The sequence below is a fragment of the Pelophylax lessonae genome (genome assembly GCF_965119305.1).
Source record: "Pelophylax lessonae genome assembly, chromosome: 1".
NCBI lineage: Eukaryota > Metazoa > Chordata > Amphibia > Anura > Ranidae > Pelophylax > Pelophylax lessonae.
This window is the reverse complement of record NC_138768.1, coordinates 306,191,041-306,209,884: the sequence shown is the minus strand read 5'-3', so window position 1 is coordinate 306,209,884 and position 18,844 is coordinate 306,191,041. Positions and strand designations below refer to the sequence as shown.

At 43.2% G+C, this 18,844-nt stretch overlaps 1 protein-coding gene across 1 annotated transcript in view; it reads right to left on the bottom strand.

Moving 5' to 3' along the window:
- The window catches only part of DDX54 (DEAD-box helicase 54), a 51,881-nt gene that overhangs the window by 11,757 nt on the left and 21,280 nt on the right, over nt 1–18,844 (bottom strand). Inside the window, exons 9-17 of the mRNA XM_082269251.1 lie at nt 15,312–15,373; nt 15,098–15,229; nt 9,887–10,097; nt 9,652–9,786; nt 9,343–9,570; nt 9,117–9,190; nt 8,107–8,301; nt 7,882–8,027; nt 4,195–4,302 (exon numbers count right to left, since the gene is read on the bottom strand). Of these exons, the coding sequence (XP_082125377.1) occupies nt 4,195–4,302; nt 7,882–8,027; nt 8,107–8,301; nt 9,117–9,190; nt 9,343–9,570; nt 9,652–9,786; nt 9,887–10,097; nt 15,098–15,229; nt 15,312–15,373 (1,291 nt within the window). The remainder of the gene's footprint in view (nt 1–4,194; nt 4,303–7,881; nt 8,028–8,106; nt 8,302–9,116; nt 9,191–9,342; nt 9,571–9,651; nt 9,787–9,886; nt 10,098–15,097; nt 15,230–15,311; nt 15,374–18,844) is intronic.

The window sequence follows — 18,844 nt, the reverse complement described above, 5'->3', positions numbered from 1 at the left end:
CCAAGAAGGCAACGTTTTGCGACAAGGAAAGCAGAGAAATCTCCCTAATGTTCTCAAAAGGAGGATTTTGAAGAACAGATAACACCTGATTGAGATCCCACTGAGGTAACGGAGATCTCCTCGGAGGAGCAACATGACACACCCCTTGAATAAAAGTGCGAATCAAGCTCTTGGTAGCCAATGGACGCTGGAGGTAAATGGCCAGGGCAGAAACCTGACACTTGACAGTGCCCAACGCCAAGTGCTGCTCAACCCCTTTTTATAAAAAGGCCAAAACCCTAGCTATAGAAAATAAGCGAGGGGGCAGCTGCAGCGATTCACACCATGAAATGTACGATTTCCACATACGATGATAGATCTTCCTAGGTGTCGATTTCCTGGTCTTCATAAGGGTAGGAATCACCGAGTTGGAAAGACCTCTATGCCTCAACAGCTTGCTTCTAACAGCCAGGCGTTAAAGCCAGCGAACGTAAAGCAGGATGAAAGATCGGTCCTTGAGACAAAAGATCTTCCCATAGAGGAAGTCGCCATGGAGGATCCGCAACCAGTTTTACCAGTTCTGCGTACCAAGACCACTGAGGCCAGTCAGGTGCCACCACAACGACCGGAATGCTTTCCACTGCCACCCGGCAAAGAAACCTCAGCAGGAGTACGAGCGGAGGGAAGGCATAAATCAGGCGATATTGGCTCCAGGAAGCCACCAGAGAATCTGTGGTGTCGGCCAGAGGATCCCGAGACCTGGCCACAAACCGCTGAACTTTCCTGTTGAGACGAGAGACAAACCGATCCACCTCCGGAATCCCCCACCAGGCACACAGGAGGTGAAACACCTCCAGATGAAGCAACCATTCTGCTTGATCCAACACCTGACGACTGTCAATTCTCCACATTCGGAATGTGGACTGCGGAAAGAGCTGGAACCTTGGCTCACCCAAACCAGAATCTCGGCCACCTCCTTGATCGCTCTTAGCTCCAGAATATTGATCGGCAAGGACGACTCCTCTGCTGCCTAGGTCCCCTGGGCACAAAGTTTCCCTAGCACTCCACCCAAGCCCGACAGGCTGGCGTCCGTGGTCACCACCGTCGAGAACAATGGTAGGAATGACTTGCCCTGGCACAGAACAAGTGACTGGATCCACCAGTATGGAGAAGACTTTGTGAGATGGCTCAAACTAATCTTCTGGTCCAATGACCGAGGATCCATGTTCCCTTTGCCAGAATATCCTTCTGCAAAGGTCTCGAGTGAAACTGAGCAAACGGGACTGGTTCGAAGGCCGATACCATCAGGCCCAGATCCCTCATGCAAGTCCGCAAGGAAGTCTGATCGGTTTCCATCAGCAACTGATCGCCCTTTGCAGTTTCTGAAACTTGTCTAAAGGGAAGAAAGGCCCTTGCCAGAGCAGAGTCGAGAGTCTTGCGGGAGCCAAAAGCCACTCACGTCCCCTGCCAGTGTGGGCTCATCAGTCAATTTTAAAGTTTCACACACTTCTCCAAAGTGCCTTCCAGCGCTGTAGCCTAGGACAGGTCCTTTTCAGCATCTGACTGCGAGGACAGCAACCCTTTAAGTAAGGGGGCGTCCTTGGCAACCATATCAGTCTCTGAATCAGAGGACACCACCAGGATGGAGAAGGCAGTGGCCGTTTCCGGCTATTAACCTTTTTCATGACAAAATCAACTTTGGTTTCCAGGCTTTCCAGAGCTGCTGAAATTGTGGCCAGCGACTGTGATCCGGACCGTCCGGGAGTCGCTTAGAGTGGGTCTGAGGGTGAATTCACAGTCTGGGACTCCAGTTTTAAAAATTGGAGTACGGTCGCTTTAGAAGCGCCGATCGCGTTTCCCACCACCAGTCGCAGCGGTCTGCAGAGTCCCCCTTTAAAGTACACTAACAGCAGTGTGTGCAGGGATATGCCCGCAAAGACCCCAGTACCGTACCACCTCCAGAGATAAAAACCCTCCTGATCGTCAGCAGCAGCATGGAGAAGAGACAGGAAATGACCTCAGCCAGCAGCAGGAAGCAGAAGCACAGAAAGTGATGTAAAAGGTCACGCTGCACAGTGCAGTACAGAGGACTACACAAACATGGGTGCCAATACATTGCAATAGGAAGCTCAGGGAAAATGGATGCTCCATACAAGTCAATGGGAGAAGTCAGTATATTGCCCACACTTAAGATGGCGGCGCCCACGGCTAGCCATTTGGCCAGGGACCGACACCATGAAGGCCTTAAGGATCCAAAACAGGACCCAGCAAGCCACAAGGTACATGCTACCCCCTCAGGGCGCCGGGTGCCCCAGTCACATAGCCCCTCGCGGGAACGGAAAAAGAGAGAGCTAGGCACACAGGCCAGGTAAAGGGCAGGCCAGGGGGATCTTTTAGGAGGCACAGGTCCCATTATCCCCAGGAGATGGCCCACATCCCCCCAAGGCTACCAGGGGCAAGGGGGGGGGGGGTCACATTTACTCACCATACCATGGACCGGGTGGGCTCCGCTCCGGGCAGACATCCTCCCACCCGAAGTGGGGGTGCTGCCAGCGACTCAGGGCGTTCCAGGTCATCGCATCCCGGTGAGGCATCCGCTTGCAGGCTCGCCCCCATCCTGAAAGGGGCACCGTCGTGGCGAGGCCTAGTGCGAGACTTTAACCTGCTCACGCTCGTACGCAAGGCTGGGGGGACCATAAGGATTAAAGTTTATCCAGTGCAAAGCCCCAGACGGCATTGCTTGTAGATCACCAGGAGAAATCCCCTGACACTAGCTAGCAAGTGAGTAAAGAGAAATAAAATAAAAATATTCTGAAAATTATTTAAAAAAAACTGAGACCGGAGTCCCAGCAGGAAACCTAGGTCCTACTCCTGCTCTAGGCAGAAAAACTCATTTGCTGAGCTGAGTGTGGGTGGGTTATGCCTGCGGGGACAGCCCCATGGGCATGTACATGTAACATTTTTGTACTGCCTAGACTACTCCTGCATGAAGATCAGGCTGCGTCTGTTGATGGACGATAGAGAAATTAAGATTTTTTTTTTCTTTCCATAAAAATTGTCATATTAACAGGTTATTTCTCTCATATGGCATATGCATACTTGCAACTACACCCCAAAACATATTATGCTACTAAGTTTTTGGAAAATGTGGAAAGTAAAAAAATAAAATAAATGCATTTTCATTTTAACAAAAAGTTGTCTATATATAGGATATTTCTAACACATAGCATGTACATAACAAAAATTACACCCTAAAATACAATCTGATACTCCCGAGAGACTTTCACACATACAGAGGCCCAACATGCAGGGAGCACCATTAGGTGCTCTTGGCACATTAATTACACATCTATCTTCTTGATTACCCCTTCCACTTTTGAAGGCTCTGGAGCACCATAATAATAGAAATGCCCACAAAATGACCCAATTTTGGAAAGCAAACACCCCAATGTATATTCTATGAGGCATAATGAGTTTTTTGAACTTTCAATTTTTTCCACAAGTTTTCGGAAATGTGAAAAAGTGAAAATGCTTTTTTTCCTTATGCTTTTTTTTTTTTTTTTTTTTACACATTTTATAGCACTAATGGGCGCTGATGAGTGTCCACTGATAGGGTGGCACTAATGAGCACTCACTGATGGGCACTAATGTGCACTATTGGTCACTGATGAGCACTAATAGTGTAATCATGAGCACTGTAGGGCACACAGGATCAAGCTAACTCATGCTGCTGCAGTGTTCCTCTCTCCTCACACTGCTGAAGCATTTGAGGAGAGAGAAACACCGCAGCAGCATGAGCTGTACCAGGCATGATCCAGGTCGCTGGCAAACTGATCGCTCCACGTCATTGGATGAAGCAATCACGTGGAAAAGGGCAGCTGTGATTGGCCCTTTACCCCCATCCGTGATGCGTTGGGTCCTGCAGACCCAGTGATCACGGACACTTCTAGATGCGCGAGCACGGGAGGCCATCATATGAAATAGCCGGCCGTGCTGTAGCCATCATTTGGCTATAGCACGGTTGGCAAGTGGTTAAGTGGCCAATTTTTTAAAAAATACAAAAAAACAAACAAACACACAATACAAAAATGAAGTTGGTATTGATATTAAAAAGTTAGTAGGGAGTCCAAATATTTATTGTGAAAGAATACTCATAACCATAATTTATTCTGTTTAGTAAGACAAGAAATGTCAACCCATCCACTGTCAACTCACCACTTCAGGATATTCTTGTTTTTGTTGAGATCCTCAGCCTGGTCCCCAAGCAGATCCAGCACTGCCCCTGCTGCTGCCTGCTCAAAGCTGCTGCCTCCAATACTCAGCCTATATTAAAACAAAGAATAAAAATACAATAGTAAAAGTTGATGTATTCCAGGTAACCTTCAAAAAAACAGCATACAAAAAAAATAAATAAAAAAAGAACTAAATATTTCACAGACCTGTAAAAAGTGTTGAGCAGCTTCACTTTAACTGCAGCCAACATTCATGTGTACAACTTAAAACAATTTAGGCCATTGAAAATGGTTAACTCAAAGTGGATTTAAACCCTTACGTATACCCAGTTTAGTGACTAGCCTCAGATGATACACCAAGATGAGACAAAACCTCCTAAGTTTTACCTATTTATCTGCAGTCTTCTCTTTTATACATCCCTTCGAAGTCCAGGTTTTTTTAAAGCTTGTCTGAGCTGTCAGAAAACAGGGGGCAGAGGAGTTGAAGTTATACTCTGCAGACCTCAGTGAGGAAAGCTCTGAGAGCTGATTGGAGGGAAGAGACAACTCCCTCCACACAGCACACAGGAACGGACCTGAGGCTGTCAATCAGGTGGAGCTCCCTCTCGACACCTTTTTTCTCTTGGTGTAAGGAAAACTGGTCAGAAGTGACTCATGCAGATAGCAGAGGAAGGAAGCAGCAGACAGAAATTACATTTAGTGCTCCTAATTAAGACAAGCACACACTATAGAGGGATATGCTTTGTTCATAATCTGAGGTTTACAATCACTTTAAATCAAGCCTTATTTGAAATAAGCAGAACAAGCCAGGCCTTCTTATGGATACTTGTCTAGGCAAATTGTGACATGCTCAGACTCACTACCTTTGTACAAAAAAAAAAAAAAAAAAACAGTAGAACATACTCCTAATCACTGAAATAATGAGAGGGAGTTTCCTGCTGTCTAAGAAGATTCCTGTAAATTGAGTTACCAGGCAATGAACTGCATTTTATCAGTCATCTTCCAGGACAGCACATGAAAGAATACAGGAGAAATCACATATGGAGATCACATAGGGATATATCTATAAAAATTTGTAGAGATATGTATCATGTGAAATTGCAATGGGGGCAAAAAAGAATGGTACCAAGTCCATTCCTTTCCAGGTCAAAAGATTTTTTATTCATATGAATAAAGTAAGAAAATATGGCCACTAGATGGATCTGATGATGATCACAAGAAATAAATAAATACTTATTTTCTATGATCAACAGCTCAATCTAGTGGTCGTAATGTGGCATCTTCTGATTCACTCTCTTCTTATGAATATAAAACATGAGAGACAAAAAAAAAAAAAAAGCCCAATACCACATGTTTTTGCCTCTATTCACACAGAACAAGTATACATGCAGTTTCACACTGGCTACCAATCTATTATACACCTATCCAGTGAAAGCACCCTGCAGGCTGAAAAGGGACAGTGGGTTAAGCACATCAAAAACACTGGTATCCAATAAGAGGACCCCCTTCAACCTCTAGACATGAACACAACCAAAAGTCTTAGCTGGAGCAGATGTAAATATTAGTCACATAAATACTTCATATTTTGTCAAGGAACATAAACTTCATTCCCCCAATACACTACAGTACTTATGAGTACCTAGACAACACTCAGGTGGGACATGGTCATAGCCTCCATGCTACTAAAATCCTAACGAGCCCAGACCTAGTGGTGAATTAAAACTGTGCACACCCAAAGAAGGGGTGGCAAACATTTGAACCGTGAGGATATAACCAGTGCAATCAGAAGTCAAACACCTGTATGCAATAATAAGCATTTTTTAAACACGCTGCATAGAGATTTAGCCGAGAGGCCTGTTGCAGGATACACATTTTAGTTCTCTAGTTTCTAGTTCGCCCTAGGTTCTGCCTAAAACATACCACAAACAGCCCTGACACAACCACAGGAGAGATTGAATATAAAAGAAGTAAGGATAAAAGTGAGTAAATAGCCCCAGTACCCCAGCAGACCCACAAGTGTGGTATAAGTGAAGGAAGAAGTGAATGGGTTAGAATGCCTGCTTACCCTGGAGCTGCTGGAACTTTGCAGATTGAGAAGTGCTAGTGCTGCAGCCTCCCCCTCGTCATGCTAATCGCAAACAGAAAATAAACATAGTGCATTCATGTACTGCGCTTGTAAGAGGCATGCCCATTTGCTGATCCGAACCTAGTCTACCCACTCTACTCTGGCATCCGTGAGCCCAGAGACATCAAAAGAAAGGTGGAATGGACATGCTGCACACATTCAGGACTCACAGACCAGCAGTGCATTCACTCCGGCCATTGGCTACTGGATTTAAGCAACATCAATGGGAGAAGGCAACATGCTCCCCCATATCTGGAAGCACCAGGTTTTTGATCCACCAGAGGTAGGAGTACGAGGGAGTGAGAGTAACTGGGGTGGAGGTAAGAGGACTTAAGAAACACGATGGCACTTTGACCAGAATGAGCAAGATGATAGTGGGGGGGAGATTCACTGAAACTGGTGCACACAGAATCCAGTGCAGCTCTGCATAGAAACCAATCAGCTGCCAGGTTCCATTTTCCAAGCTTAGTTGAACAAGCCTAAATTAGCAGATTGGTTACCATGCACAGCTGCACTAGATTCTCTGTGCAACAGTTTTAGTAAATACCCCCCCAGTGTCTTTTTGGAGGGAACACATTTGAAGAAAGTGTAAGTTGACCTTAAGGGCCCTTTCACACAGGCGCTCCGTATGTCCGCAAATCATCCTATTTTTTTGCGGATGATTTACGGACATAATGTAAGTCAATGGCATTGCGGATGTCAGCGGAATACCATCCGCTGACATCCGATTTTCTTCCTTTCAGTTCTGTTCCGTTTTTTTGGAACGGAACAGAACCCTATTTTTCCTTCGTTCAAAAAACAGAAAGGAAGCAAAATCGGATGTCAGCGGTGTCATCCCCTGAGATCCGCAATGCCCATAGACTTACATTATGTCCGTATATCATCCGCAAACGGATGGGATGATATGCGGACATACGGAGCGAATGACACAAGTGTCATCCGCTCCGTGAAGAAAAAAAAAAAAAAAGTCCCGCAGCGGAGCAAAAAACCGGAGCGGCTGTGTGAAAGAGGCCTTATATTATAGAAAATCTGTAATGGACCTTACAATGGGGATCCCCCTTACCACCCCCCCCCCCCCCCATCCCACTGTACCAGTGTCCTACGATCCTTTGCTGCCAGGCACTGGGGCACCGCTTCACCTGTCTGGGAATTTGGAATCCCCGTGGCTTAATCTCCTATCCCTACTTCTCAGCACATGCGGACAAGAAGCTTTCTAAATGGTCAGCAGTGTCACATGGATGGGGCTGATCAATCAGAATCAGAGGAGGGAAACCCCCGGAGGATTTCAAATCCCCAGACCGGTGAAGCAGCGTCTTGGTGCCTGACAGCAGGGGGGAGATGCACTGTTCAGTGACACTGCTACAGTGGGACCGAGAGGGGGTTGGGGCATGCTACACCATAAGGTCACCTTACAGATTTTCTGTAAAGGAAAACTTACACTTTAAGGACACAAAAAATCCTGGGAATGTTTCTATTCAATATTTGGCAATGAAAGTTCACTTTGTGTATGTCTAACTTTAGTCTGCATGCAGTCATGCTCCCTACCCTTTTTCACTGTCAAAGTCCTTCGGTCTGTATGGGATGTAATACTCTGCATCCTGAGTAGGTCCCACTTTATTTCTCTTCTTGCCGCTTTCAGTGTCTGTTTTATCTGGCCGCTTCCTCTTTCCAAGTACTTGTGAGAAGACTCCCTGGTAAATTGACATAAACCATCAGGGTAGGTATTTAAAAGCAGAGATCTATACAAGAATCTGTAGCTACATCAGTTACCTCCATATTTTCCTCATCACTGTCTTGGCTGGCTGGCAGATCAACCTTAACACTGGCTGGGGACTGTGCAGCACTGTTTGCTTTCTCTTCTTGCAAACGCTGAAATTTAGAGATGACCTCGTAATCTCGATTTCTCTTGGCACGCATTACTTCGCTGGCAGGTGTCTTATTAGTGGCATTTATCTCAAAGATTGTCTAGGGACAAAATTATGTGGAAAATTAGAATAGTAATTGCAAAAGATATAAAACAAGATTAGAGAACATATTTGAATCATTTAGCACATTTGAATCCCTCAATACTGTGGCAATGTAACTCCTTTCAAAGGATTTCTGAGGCCAGACTTCCACTGCTTTAGAAAAGACAAAAAGACCAAGTGGCTCCCAGTGTTGAAGCAGCCTAGGAAGAGAGGTGCAGGCTCTATCTGAACTGATCCTAACAAGTACAACTTAGATGTACCTTCTGAATTTCTGTGAAAGTGGCAAACCATTTTAAGCTGTGCAGGTCACTTGTAAATTACCATGTAATGATTTAAGTCTTACTGGTTCACACGGTATTTTTCTGTACAGTAATTTTTTTCATCCCTTTAATGAACCTAAAAAAATCTTATACAAAAAGATAGCTTACATAGGAACAGGAAACCACAATAAAAAAAAAGAAAAAAAGTTACAAATAGGACATGTTGGGCAAGAAATATGGCAGCTGTAATTACCTTGTTTTTTTAAAGAGTGTACACTGGGTCTACCACCATGACCATTTGTTCTCTACATGGCAAGTCACTGATGTGTGTGCATGTGAGGTGGGGGGGGGGGGGGGACCTGGTATATACATGATCTGATACGTACATACTCATTCTAGGCCAGTGATTTATTAAACAAAGAAAAAAAAAAAAAAAGACAGCTTCAGTACCTGGATCTTTCAACACAAGTCATCAATAATAGCTTATAAAAGTTGACAGATCCCATTTAAAACTCATGCAAAGGCAAAACTGTTCAAGTGTAATGTAACTTACCGCTTTTGATTTATAAGATTTAATGCTGTCCACAAACTTCAGTCTCTGCATTTCTTCCCCACCAAGACGAGACCCTGAAAATAAACAAATATAAGGCAAATAGGGAATCAATAGGAATAGAATTTACAGATGGACATGTAAGAAATGAGACATACAATGGGACATAGTTAATTGGTTGACTGGCGAACAGATATGAGGGAACAAGGAGAACATGAAGGTCACTCACAAAACAAGGGGTGTACTCCCAACAGATTGTAATTGGCCTCTTTGACACGTTTTACAGACTCTGGAGCTGGGGCTGGTCTAGATTTGCTGTATTGTTTGTAAGCATTCTCAGAGGTGTGATGCAGGTTCTGCAACTCCAAAGACCTCTCGTGATCTGTGATCAGCAGAGCATCTTCATCATCTATCAAACATTGTGGGACTCGTCCAAGAACACCATCTGCTTCTTGATCTGTATAAAGAATGCTACATGAAAGGAGCTACAACCTTTTTAGGCTTTCAAGACTACCATTACAAGTAAATTACACTCTACCTGAATCAGCCTGTGGGTCACCTGCCAGTTTCAGGGGTCTACCTAGAAAAAGGTGGAGATCATACACATACGGAGTTTCATCATGAGCTACAAGAGAATAGGCTGTGCCACTCCGACCTGCTCTAGCCACACGACCTGTTTAAAGAAGAAAAAAAAATAAGTGAGATTACCAGAAAAATGATAAGACATTATTAATTCCTAAAGCATTCATAAGCAGATCTAAATACATCCTTACCTACGCGATGCAGAAAAAGTTTGGCTTTTGGAGGGAAGTTATAATTGATGACATTGTCGAGCATAGGTATATCAATACCACGAGCGGCTACATCTGTGACCAATAAAGCACGTACTTTTCCGTGCAGAAACAAACCCAGGTTTATCTTTCTGGCAGTCTGATCAAGAGCACTGTATATATGGGAACATGGGACACCTTGCATGTCAAGCATCTAGGTGGCAAAAAAAAAAAAAGAAAAAGACACCTTATAATCAAGAGGATTCTCAGTGAAAAATAAATAAATAAGCACACAACATTCAACTAAAACAGTGCTTCAAACATTAAAGAGAACATGGCAGCTATATCTCTTACAGTTATTTATAATACAATATTTAAACTTTTAAAAAGATCTAAAGCTGGTAATCTATAAAAATATAAGCTACCGTCAACCATGACTTGGAAAAAAAAAAAAAAACAAAAACACACACACACACACACACACACACACACACACACACACACACACACACACACAGTATCTCACAAAAGTGAGTACACCCCTCACATTTTTGCAAAAATTTTATTGTATCTTTTCATGTGACAACACTGAAGAAATTACACTTTGCTACAATGTAAAGTAGTGAGTTTACAGCTTGTATAACAGTGTAAATTTGCTGTCCCCTCAATGAAGACATCAAAGAACTGGTGGATGTTAGAGACTTTGCGCTCCTCCACCTTCCATTTGAGGATGCCCCACAGATGCTCAAAAGATTAGGTCTGGAGACATGCTTCGCCAGTCCATCAACTTTACCCTCAGCTTCTTTAGCAAGGCAGTGGTCGTTATATTGGAATACTGCCCTGTGGCTCAGTCTCTGAAGGGAGGGGATCATGCGTCACTTCAGTATGTCACAGTACATGTTGGCAGTCATGATTCCCTCAATGAACTCTAGCTCCCCAGTGCCGGCAGCACTCATGCAGCCATACACCATGACACTCCCACCACCATGCTTGACTGTAGGCAAGAGACACTTAGCTTTGTACTCCTCAACTGGTTGCCGCCACGCACGCTTGACACCATCTGAACCAAATAAGTTTATCTTGGTCTCATCAGACCACAGGACATGGTTCCAGTAATCCATGTCCTTAGTCTGCTTGTCCTCAGCAAACTGCTTGTTGGTTTTCTTGTGCATTATCTTTAGAAGAGGCTTCCTTCTGGGACGAAGCCATGCAGACCAATTTTATGCAGTGTGCAATGTATGGTCTGAGCACTGACAGGCTGACCCCACACCCTTTCAACCTCTGCAGCAATGCTGGCAGCACTCATACGTCCTTTTCCCCAAAGACTACCTCTGGATAGGACGCTGAGCATGTGCACTCAACTTCTTTGGTTGACCATGGCGGGGCATGTTCTGACTGGAACCTGTCCTGTTAAACCGCTGTATGGTCTTGGCCATTGTGCTGCAGCTCAGTTTCAGGATCTTGGCAATCTTCTTATAGCCTAGGCCATCTTCAACTTTATGTTGAGCAACAATTCTTTTTTCAGATTCTCAGAGAGCTCTTTGCCATGAGGTGCCACGTTGAAAATTTCCAGTGACAAAGATATAATAAAATATTTACAAAAATGTGAGGGTTGTACTCACTTTTGTGAGATATTATAATATAAATATATATATATATATATATATATATATATATATATATATATATATTTTTTTTTTTTTTATACATTTAGGATTACCTTACTCTGTGTAATTGGTTTACAGCTACCATTTATACAGTAGTTAAAGTGATATTAAACTCAAAACAAAATATTATTACAGTACCCACACAAATAAAGGATTTCCCAGCACACTAATGCCTTGTTTCCACTGAGCAGAACGGTTCAGGTCGGTGCAGTTTGGAAGGGTTAGAATGGTCCAACCTATTCAGGTGAGCGTTTCCACGGTGACGCAGTGTTTGTTTTGCGCTTTCGTTTGATGTGAGCATTGACGTTTTCCTGTCCCCCAATCAGTGGAATGTATCGTGTGAAGCCAGTAGCTCCGCCCTAACCATACCGTACTATTTCCTATGGCCCTACATCTGAAGCAGGACCAGAAATTATGCGGTTTGGTTTGGTTGTATGAGCTACTTTCATAATGCAAACACTCAAAATAGTGTACCGTACAGACCAGCCTGAAAAACCGTCTGTTTTTAACGTAAACTGTTAGACGGGGCCTAATAATTTGTTTTGCAGGCAGGTCGATAAGTGTGCTGGCAAATCTTTTTGTTTGTGATGTAAATTTCTATTCCATGTGCACCTTGCTGCAAAGGCCAGTAATAGATTAGGGGTTTTATATCCCTAGAAGTTTTTTTTAAATAGGGAGGACCCATTTGAGTTCATTAATGGTCAAAACTCTGTTTCCATTCATCATTGTGGTTACTTTTGAAGTGATATATGATACACACAAGGTGTACTAAGCTGCACTCACCATAAAGTGCAATAGTAGTGAAGATAACTATAAATTAACATATAAAGTGCATAATATCAATTTATCAAATATAAAATAAAATTATTGAAAAAATATTGAAAAAATGGTGCAAATTAGTAGTGCATCAAAAGTTCATAATAATAAGTCCCAATTGGCGAATAGAAGTATATTGGGAATATTGGATTACAATCATCTTGATATCATTGCCATCCTTGAGATCACCTGGATAGGACCAGTGAACGCGGAAGCGGTACCATCCTGAGTCCAATCTCGGATCTTGAGCCTTTATGCCTGTTTCCATGTCCTTGATGTAAGTGTGTCCACCTTATTTTAAAATAAACCGTTTATGCATACTTCACTATCCTGGCCATTCCTTTGTTTGCATATCGCTGAGGAGCGTAAAGAGGAGGAGGAGTGTGGAGTTCTGTGGTTTACAGGCGGTTGGACTACTCTAGAGGGCTTGGTCTTGTACGCTTGGATACTGGTCGCATTGATTTATCCTGCTTGCACTGACCCCCTGTAATTAAAGGGGTCTGTGCTTTCTGGTAAGCACACTCACACATTGGGTGCCTATATGGTGAAGGGTTTGAAGATTTGTTATATGAAAAGAGGTTTTCATCCCTTGGAAAGTGTACCTTTATCCATCTATTCGCCAATTGGGACTTATTATTATGAACTTTTGATGCACTACTAATTTGCACCATTTTTTCAATAATTTTATTTTATATTTGATAAATTGATATTATGCACTTTATATGTTAATTTATAGTTATCTTCACTACTATTGCACTTTATGGTGAGCGCAGCTTAGTACACCTTGTGTGTATCATATATGACTTCATACGCTTTCACGATTGAGTTGCAGCTCCCTATATCATTGGGTTCACACCCTTTTGTGCACATTCACATAAACTTAATAATTAATTATTGATTATTATATATTTAAAGTAGAAACAGTTCACATATTCACCAATATCATTTTGCACAAATATTTATACGGCACGTCTACAGTTTATCCACCTTTTTTATTGACTGGATTTATCCTGTTCCTGGTGGGAGTTGCACCCGTTCAGGCTCTGTGGCTAAATTTCAATCCTTTTCCTTTACATGTTTTTATACATTCTTTTTCATATTTTTATAATATTTTTATATTATAAGTATTTTTAATATTTATACCCGCTGCGATCTTATAACATATGGTGGGCTTAGTATATATTCTTATTGCTTTCTGATTGGGCCAGTTTTAGCTCGGATTGGGCGATTTATTACCCATTTACCCTTTATATAGCCTATTCCGTTATTTGGCTAATATTAGTGGCCATTGCACCGTTTTTATCCATATCGGGTTGAGTTCATTAATTTAGATCCAATCCAAGAGCAGATCCCTGCGGTGGCAACTCCGGCTGGATTTTAATGCTATTTTTTGTGTTTTTGCTTGTTAGTTGTTTTATATTTATCAGTTTCCAGGAATGGTGATTGAGCTTCATTAATATTAGAGACAGCTATGGCGGCTTCATATGTGATCAGGAGCTGCAGCCGCTGTTTGAATGCTCTCTCCGCAAATGCCTTTCCATGTTCTAATATGGCGCTGCCTGCTTCCCCGACTTCCGGTAGGGGCGTATGCCTCTGACGGTACTAATAGTGGTGACTCAGCGCGCTGCCCGCATCCCCTGGAAGACGTCAGTTTTGACGAAACGATCGTAGGGAAGACGTGCTGACGTCACTACTGTGCGGCCGGAAGTCGGGCGGCGGCGGCTGTGATCCTGCTCAACGCTTTTTATCCTTTGACATATTGTGAGTGTTATTCCATTTGTTTTCTATTAAACTGTATATACCATCTACACTATTGTGGCCCCACTCTTCTCTTGCATATGTTTGCTTGGCTTTGATGAGGACGAGATAGCTGGTGCTGTTTTTATCCCTGATTGCATTCGGTGGGAGAGGCGACTTACGCTGGAGCTGGCTTTGAGGATATTTGGTGTATATCCATGCTTAAAACCTGTATCCTTCTGGTAAGCGCATACCCCTTATGCATGCTTCACAACGGTTGACCGAGTGCTCTCTGGTGGTGGACTTTCTTTTACTCGGAGTCTGTTGGAGGCTTCCTTGAACTATTACACTTGACCTGGATACTCTTTTATGAACTTGGACTGTATTCAAATTCCCACTGTTCTTATATTTGCTATATCATTTGTTAGCGCAGCTTTCCAACATATACAAATGTATAATATTACGTAAAGTTCAGTCAGTCATTCTTTAATGCAAGTCTGAGGTTAATATGGTTTCCATTAATTTTTTATACCCTGTAGAGAGGCCAGCCTGTGCCACTATTTTAATAGTTTAAGCCAAATATTTGGAGAGACAGGCACACTGATTTGTCAGGTGTGGGCTGGGTTTATACCCAGGTTTAGAGCTCTGGGCTTCACCCAACAGACAGAAGGTCTGTACATGGACGACTCCCATCCTCTCTTGGAGTCAGAGAGGCTGCAGGGGGCAGCCAGAGCTTGCATGTCTGCAGGAGGCAGATGTAGCCCATGACAGAGCAGCAAGGAGGTGATCAGGAGTAAGCTATGGGAGAGCTTGACTGGAAGGAAACCTGTGCGTTGGTCCGAAGAGCAGGCTTGTGGCCTGAAGTAGCCATGTGGCAAGTGAGTAAGCCAGGAGGCTGACGCAAGTGTCACTTGAGTCTAATCACCCCGATCTTCCACCCCGATTAACTGTATGTCATACGTTTGGATATAAATGTATCTGCTTTGGCTCTGACCTCTTTCAGATACTCAGCATGGTGTTTGGTGGCCACAAAGATGACGGTTTGTTCCTGAGGTTTCACAATGCAGCGCAAAAGATGTAGAAGCACAGCAGGTTTATCTTCAGCCCTCACATGAAAAAATGCCAGCTTGGATAGGAGAGAAAAAAAAAATTAAGTAGCAGTTCTAGCAAAAATGAAACTCTACCTTTACTTTAATCCATCACTTTACCTTTAACTGATCACTTAGCTTTGAGTCAACATCTAGACGGATCAGCACAGGTTCGGTAAGACCTAGACGGGAGGAAAAAAAAAAAAAAAAAAAACACTTACACCACTTTTGTAAAATTTATCATGGTAACAATAAAATCTTTTTAACTAGAGAGAAGAGAAGACCTTTAGGGTTTAGGTCCTGGCTGTATGATGTTGGATATTACAAATGCCGATTTCCCCTTATGAGCGATACATGTCATCTGCTGGTGTTGATCCACTGTGTTTAAGTCAAGACCAAAGTCAGCGCAGCCCTCTACTAGGAAATTCTAGAGCGCTTCGTGTTTCCCTCTGCTGACCCGCTTTATTGAGATGATGATTTCATTTTCCAGCAGGACTTGCCACCTGCCCACACTGCCAAAAGTACCAATACCTGGTTTAATGACCAGGGTATAACTGTGCTTGATTGGCCAGCAAACTCGCTGGACCTAAACCACAAAGAGAATCTGTAGGGTATTGTCATGAGGAAAATGACACACACCAGACCCAACAACACAGGTGAGCTTAAGACCACTATCAAAGCAACCTGGGCTTCCATAACACCTCAGCAGTGCCACAGGCTGATCACCTCCATGTCACGCCACATTGATTCAGCAATTCAAGCAAAAGGAGCCCAGACCAAGTATTGGGTGCATACTATAATGTGCATGGATATTCTTTTCAGTAAGCCAATATTTCTGTATTAACAATCTCTCTCTTTTTTTTTTTTTTTAAATTGGTAGCAATATTCTAGTTTTCTGAGATAATACATTTTGGGTTTTCACTAGCTTTGTGCCATAATCATCAAAATTAAAAGAAAAAAAATGCTTTAAAATCTATCACTCTGTGTGTAAAGCATCTATAAAAAAAAAATAATGGGATTTTTGGCTTACCGTAAAATCCATTTCTCTGATGTTCATTGACGGACACAGCACTTCTTCACCGTAAGGGCTATATTGCCCCCTACAGGAGTAGGAAACTAGGCAGAGAAAAAAAAGCTTGAGCATGCCTATGGGGCAGCCCCTGGAAGTATACTCCCACTTGCTGCTATAGGTCTTCAGTTTTGTAACAAGCAGTGTCAGAAGAAACAAACCCAACTCCATAGAGGGGGCGGGTGCTGTGTCTTTCAACTAACATCAGAGAAATGGATTTTACGGTATGTCAAAAATCCCAATTTTCTCTTTCGTTCACTGACGGACACAGCACTTTATTTTCTTGACCATAGGGACATCCTCAAAGCAGTGTCAAACATGAGGGATCGGAACAGCAGAACAAAACATCTTCCCCAAGGCAAAACCTAGCTAACCAGAGCTCAAAATGTCAAAAACTGGAGCTCACCAGAAAAAAAAAAAAAAAAAAAAACACCCTCAAACATTACAGGTCCTCTAAACAGCAGCCTGCAAAACTTGGCAGCTAAAGAAAGCATCCGTAGATGCAAACACATCCACTTTATAAAACTTTGTGAATGTGTGTACAGAAGACCAAGTGGCCACCTTGCAAACCTGCTTTACTGACGCCTAGTGATGGAAGGCCCAGCACCCAAGTAGAGTGCGCCTTGACAAGGAAAGGAGGGACCTGACCCTTAACCACTTAAGCCCCAGGCCTATTTTTGACACTTTTTTCTTTACAAGTTAAAATCAGTATTTTTTGCTAGAAAATTACTTAGAACCCCCATACATTATATATATATATATTTTTTTTTTTTTAGAAAAGACTCTGGAGAATAAAATGGCGGTCATTGCAATATTTTTTGTCACGAGGTATTTACGCGTTTTGAATACATGGAAGTGTAGTGGAGGGGTTGAGGGTCTAAAAGACCCTAGACCCTTCCACTACACTTCCATGTATTCAAAATGCTGAAAACTGCATTTTTGAATACACTCACTTTTTTAATCTGTCGCCTTTAGCAGCCGAGTAACCCGGATGTGACGTCATGGACGCCGCCTCCGGGTTACGTCATCAGAGATGACAATGGAGACTGCACTGGGGGAACCAAGCGCCTCACGCCGTGTAGAAAGGTACGCACCAAGGAGTGTGTGGCCAACGGACGATGAAAGAAAACCGCCAAGGCCAAGACCTAGCACTTGATGGTACTCAAGTCCAAGTGCTGCTCAACTCCTCGTTGGAGGAAAGTCAAGATCCGAGTCACCAAAAAGGAACAATGATTCACACCATGCAATGTACATCTTCCACGTACAATGGTAGATTTTCCCAGAAGTAGATTTTCTAGCTTTTAACAGTGTAAGAATCACCAAGTCAGACAACCCTCTAACCTACAGCACCTGGCTTTCAACAGCCAAGCCGTCAAAGCCAGTGGCCGTAAAGCAGGATGAAGATTGGCCCTTGGGAAAGCAGATCTTCCCTGAGAGACAATCTCCAAGTAGCATCGGCGACCAGCCATACCAGATCAGCGTACCAAGCCCGGCGAGGCCAGTCTGGAGCCATTAGGATGACCGGAATCCCTTCTGCCTTGATCTTGCATAGGAGACTCTGCAGAAGCTGAAGAGGAGGAAAGGCGTAAAATCAGACTATAATGACTTCAAGGAGCCACTAGCGCGTCTGTAGCATCAACTAGAGGATCCGGAGACCGTGCCACAAACCTTTGAACTTTTCTGTTTAGGCGGAAGGCCAACAGATCCACCTTAGGAGTACCCCACTGAAGACACAACTGATGGAACACCTCTAGATGAAGTGACCAGTCTCTCTGGTCCAACGCCTGTCAACTGAGATAATCCGCTTGCCAATTTTCCACCCCTAGACCGTGTACAGCAGAGAGGGCTGGAACCGGAAGGGCTGGATCGTTCTGCACACCTTAGAAAGCAGACTACTTCCTGACTGGACTAAACTGGACTGGACACACCATAGAGAATCCAAACTATGGGTACAGCTGAAGCATGATCTCAGTAAGTGGGATCCATTCTCACAAATTTGGATCCCTAGGAATTTCTGCTCCCTATCTCAATGCACATCTCCATTGACGATTTCCACCCTAGCTATTTGGGACTCCCTTCACATGTCAAACGATTGGTGCTACAATTCACCTCTGATACAATTAACTGTTCACTTCTTCTTTCCACCGGTAGAACTTGACCGGCTATACAAAAAATGGCTCTCTTCTTCCCCTGTTTTCCTAAATCAGGTCACATCCACCAACGGAATTCTTCCTTTGACCTCCTTACTAAGTTCTTCTACAATCACAACTATGGATTTATGGAGATATAACCAACTTTCTATGTTTTTTAAAACTTTACAAAAACCACTATGTACACTTGCAAACCTTACTCCAGTGGAAAACATTATGGCCTATGCACAACCACCGCGGAATAGTTTATCACTATTTTATAAAGTACTGGTCTCACTGGAAACCAAATCTTGGCCCACCTTTATAACACATTGAGAAAGAGACCTGGACATTCCCATAACAGATCAGCAATGCTCTATCGTTCTTCAGCTGGCTCACACTTCCTCCATCTCATCAAAAATCTTTAGATGAGAGTCCAACTATAAAACTTTTTA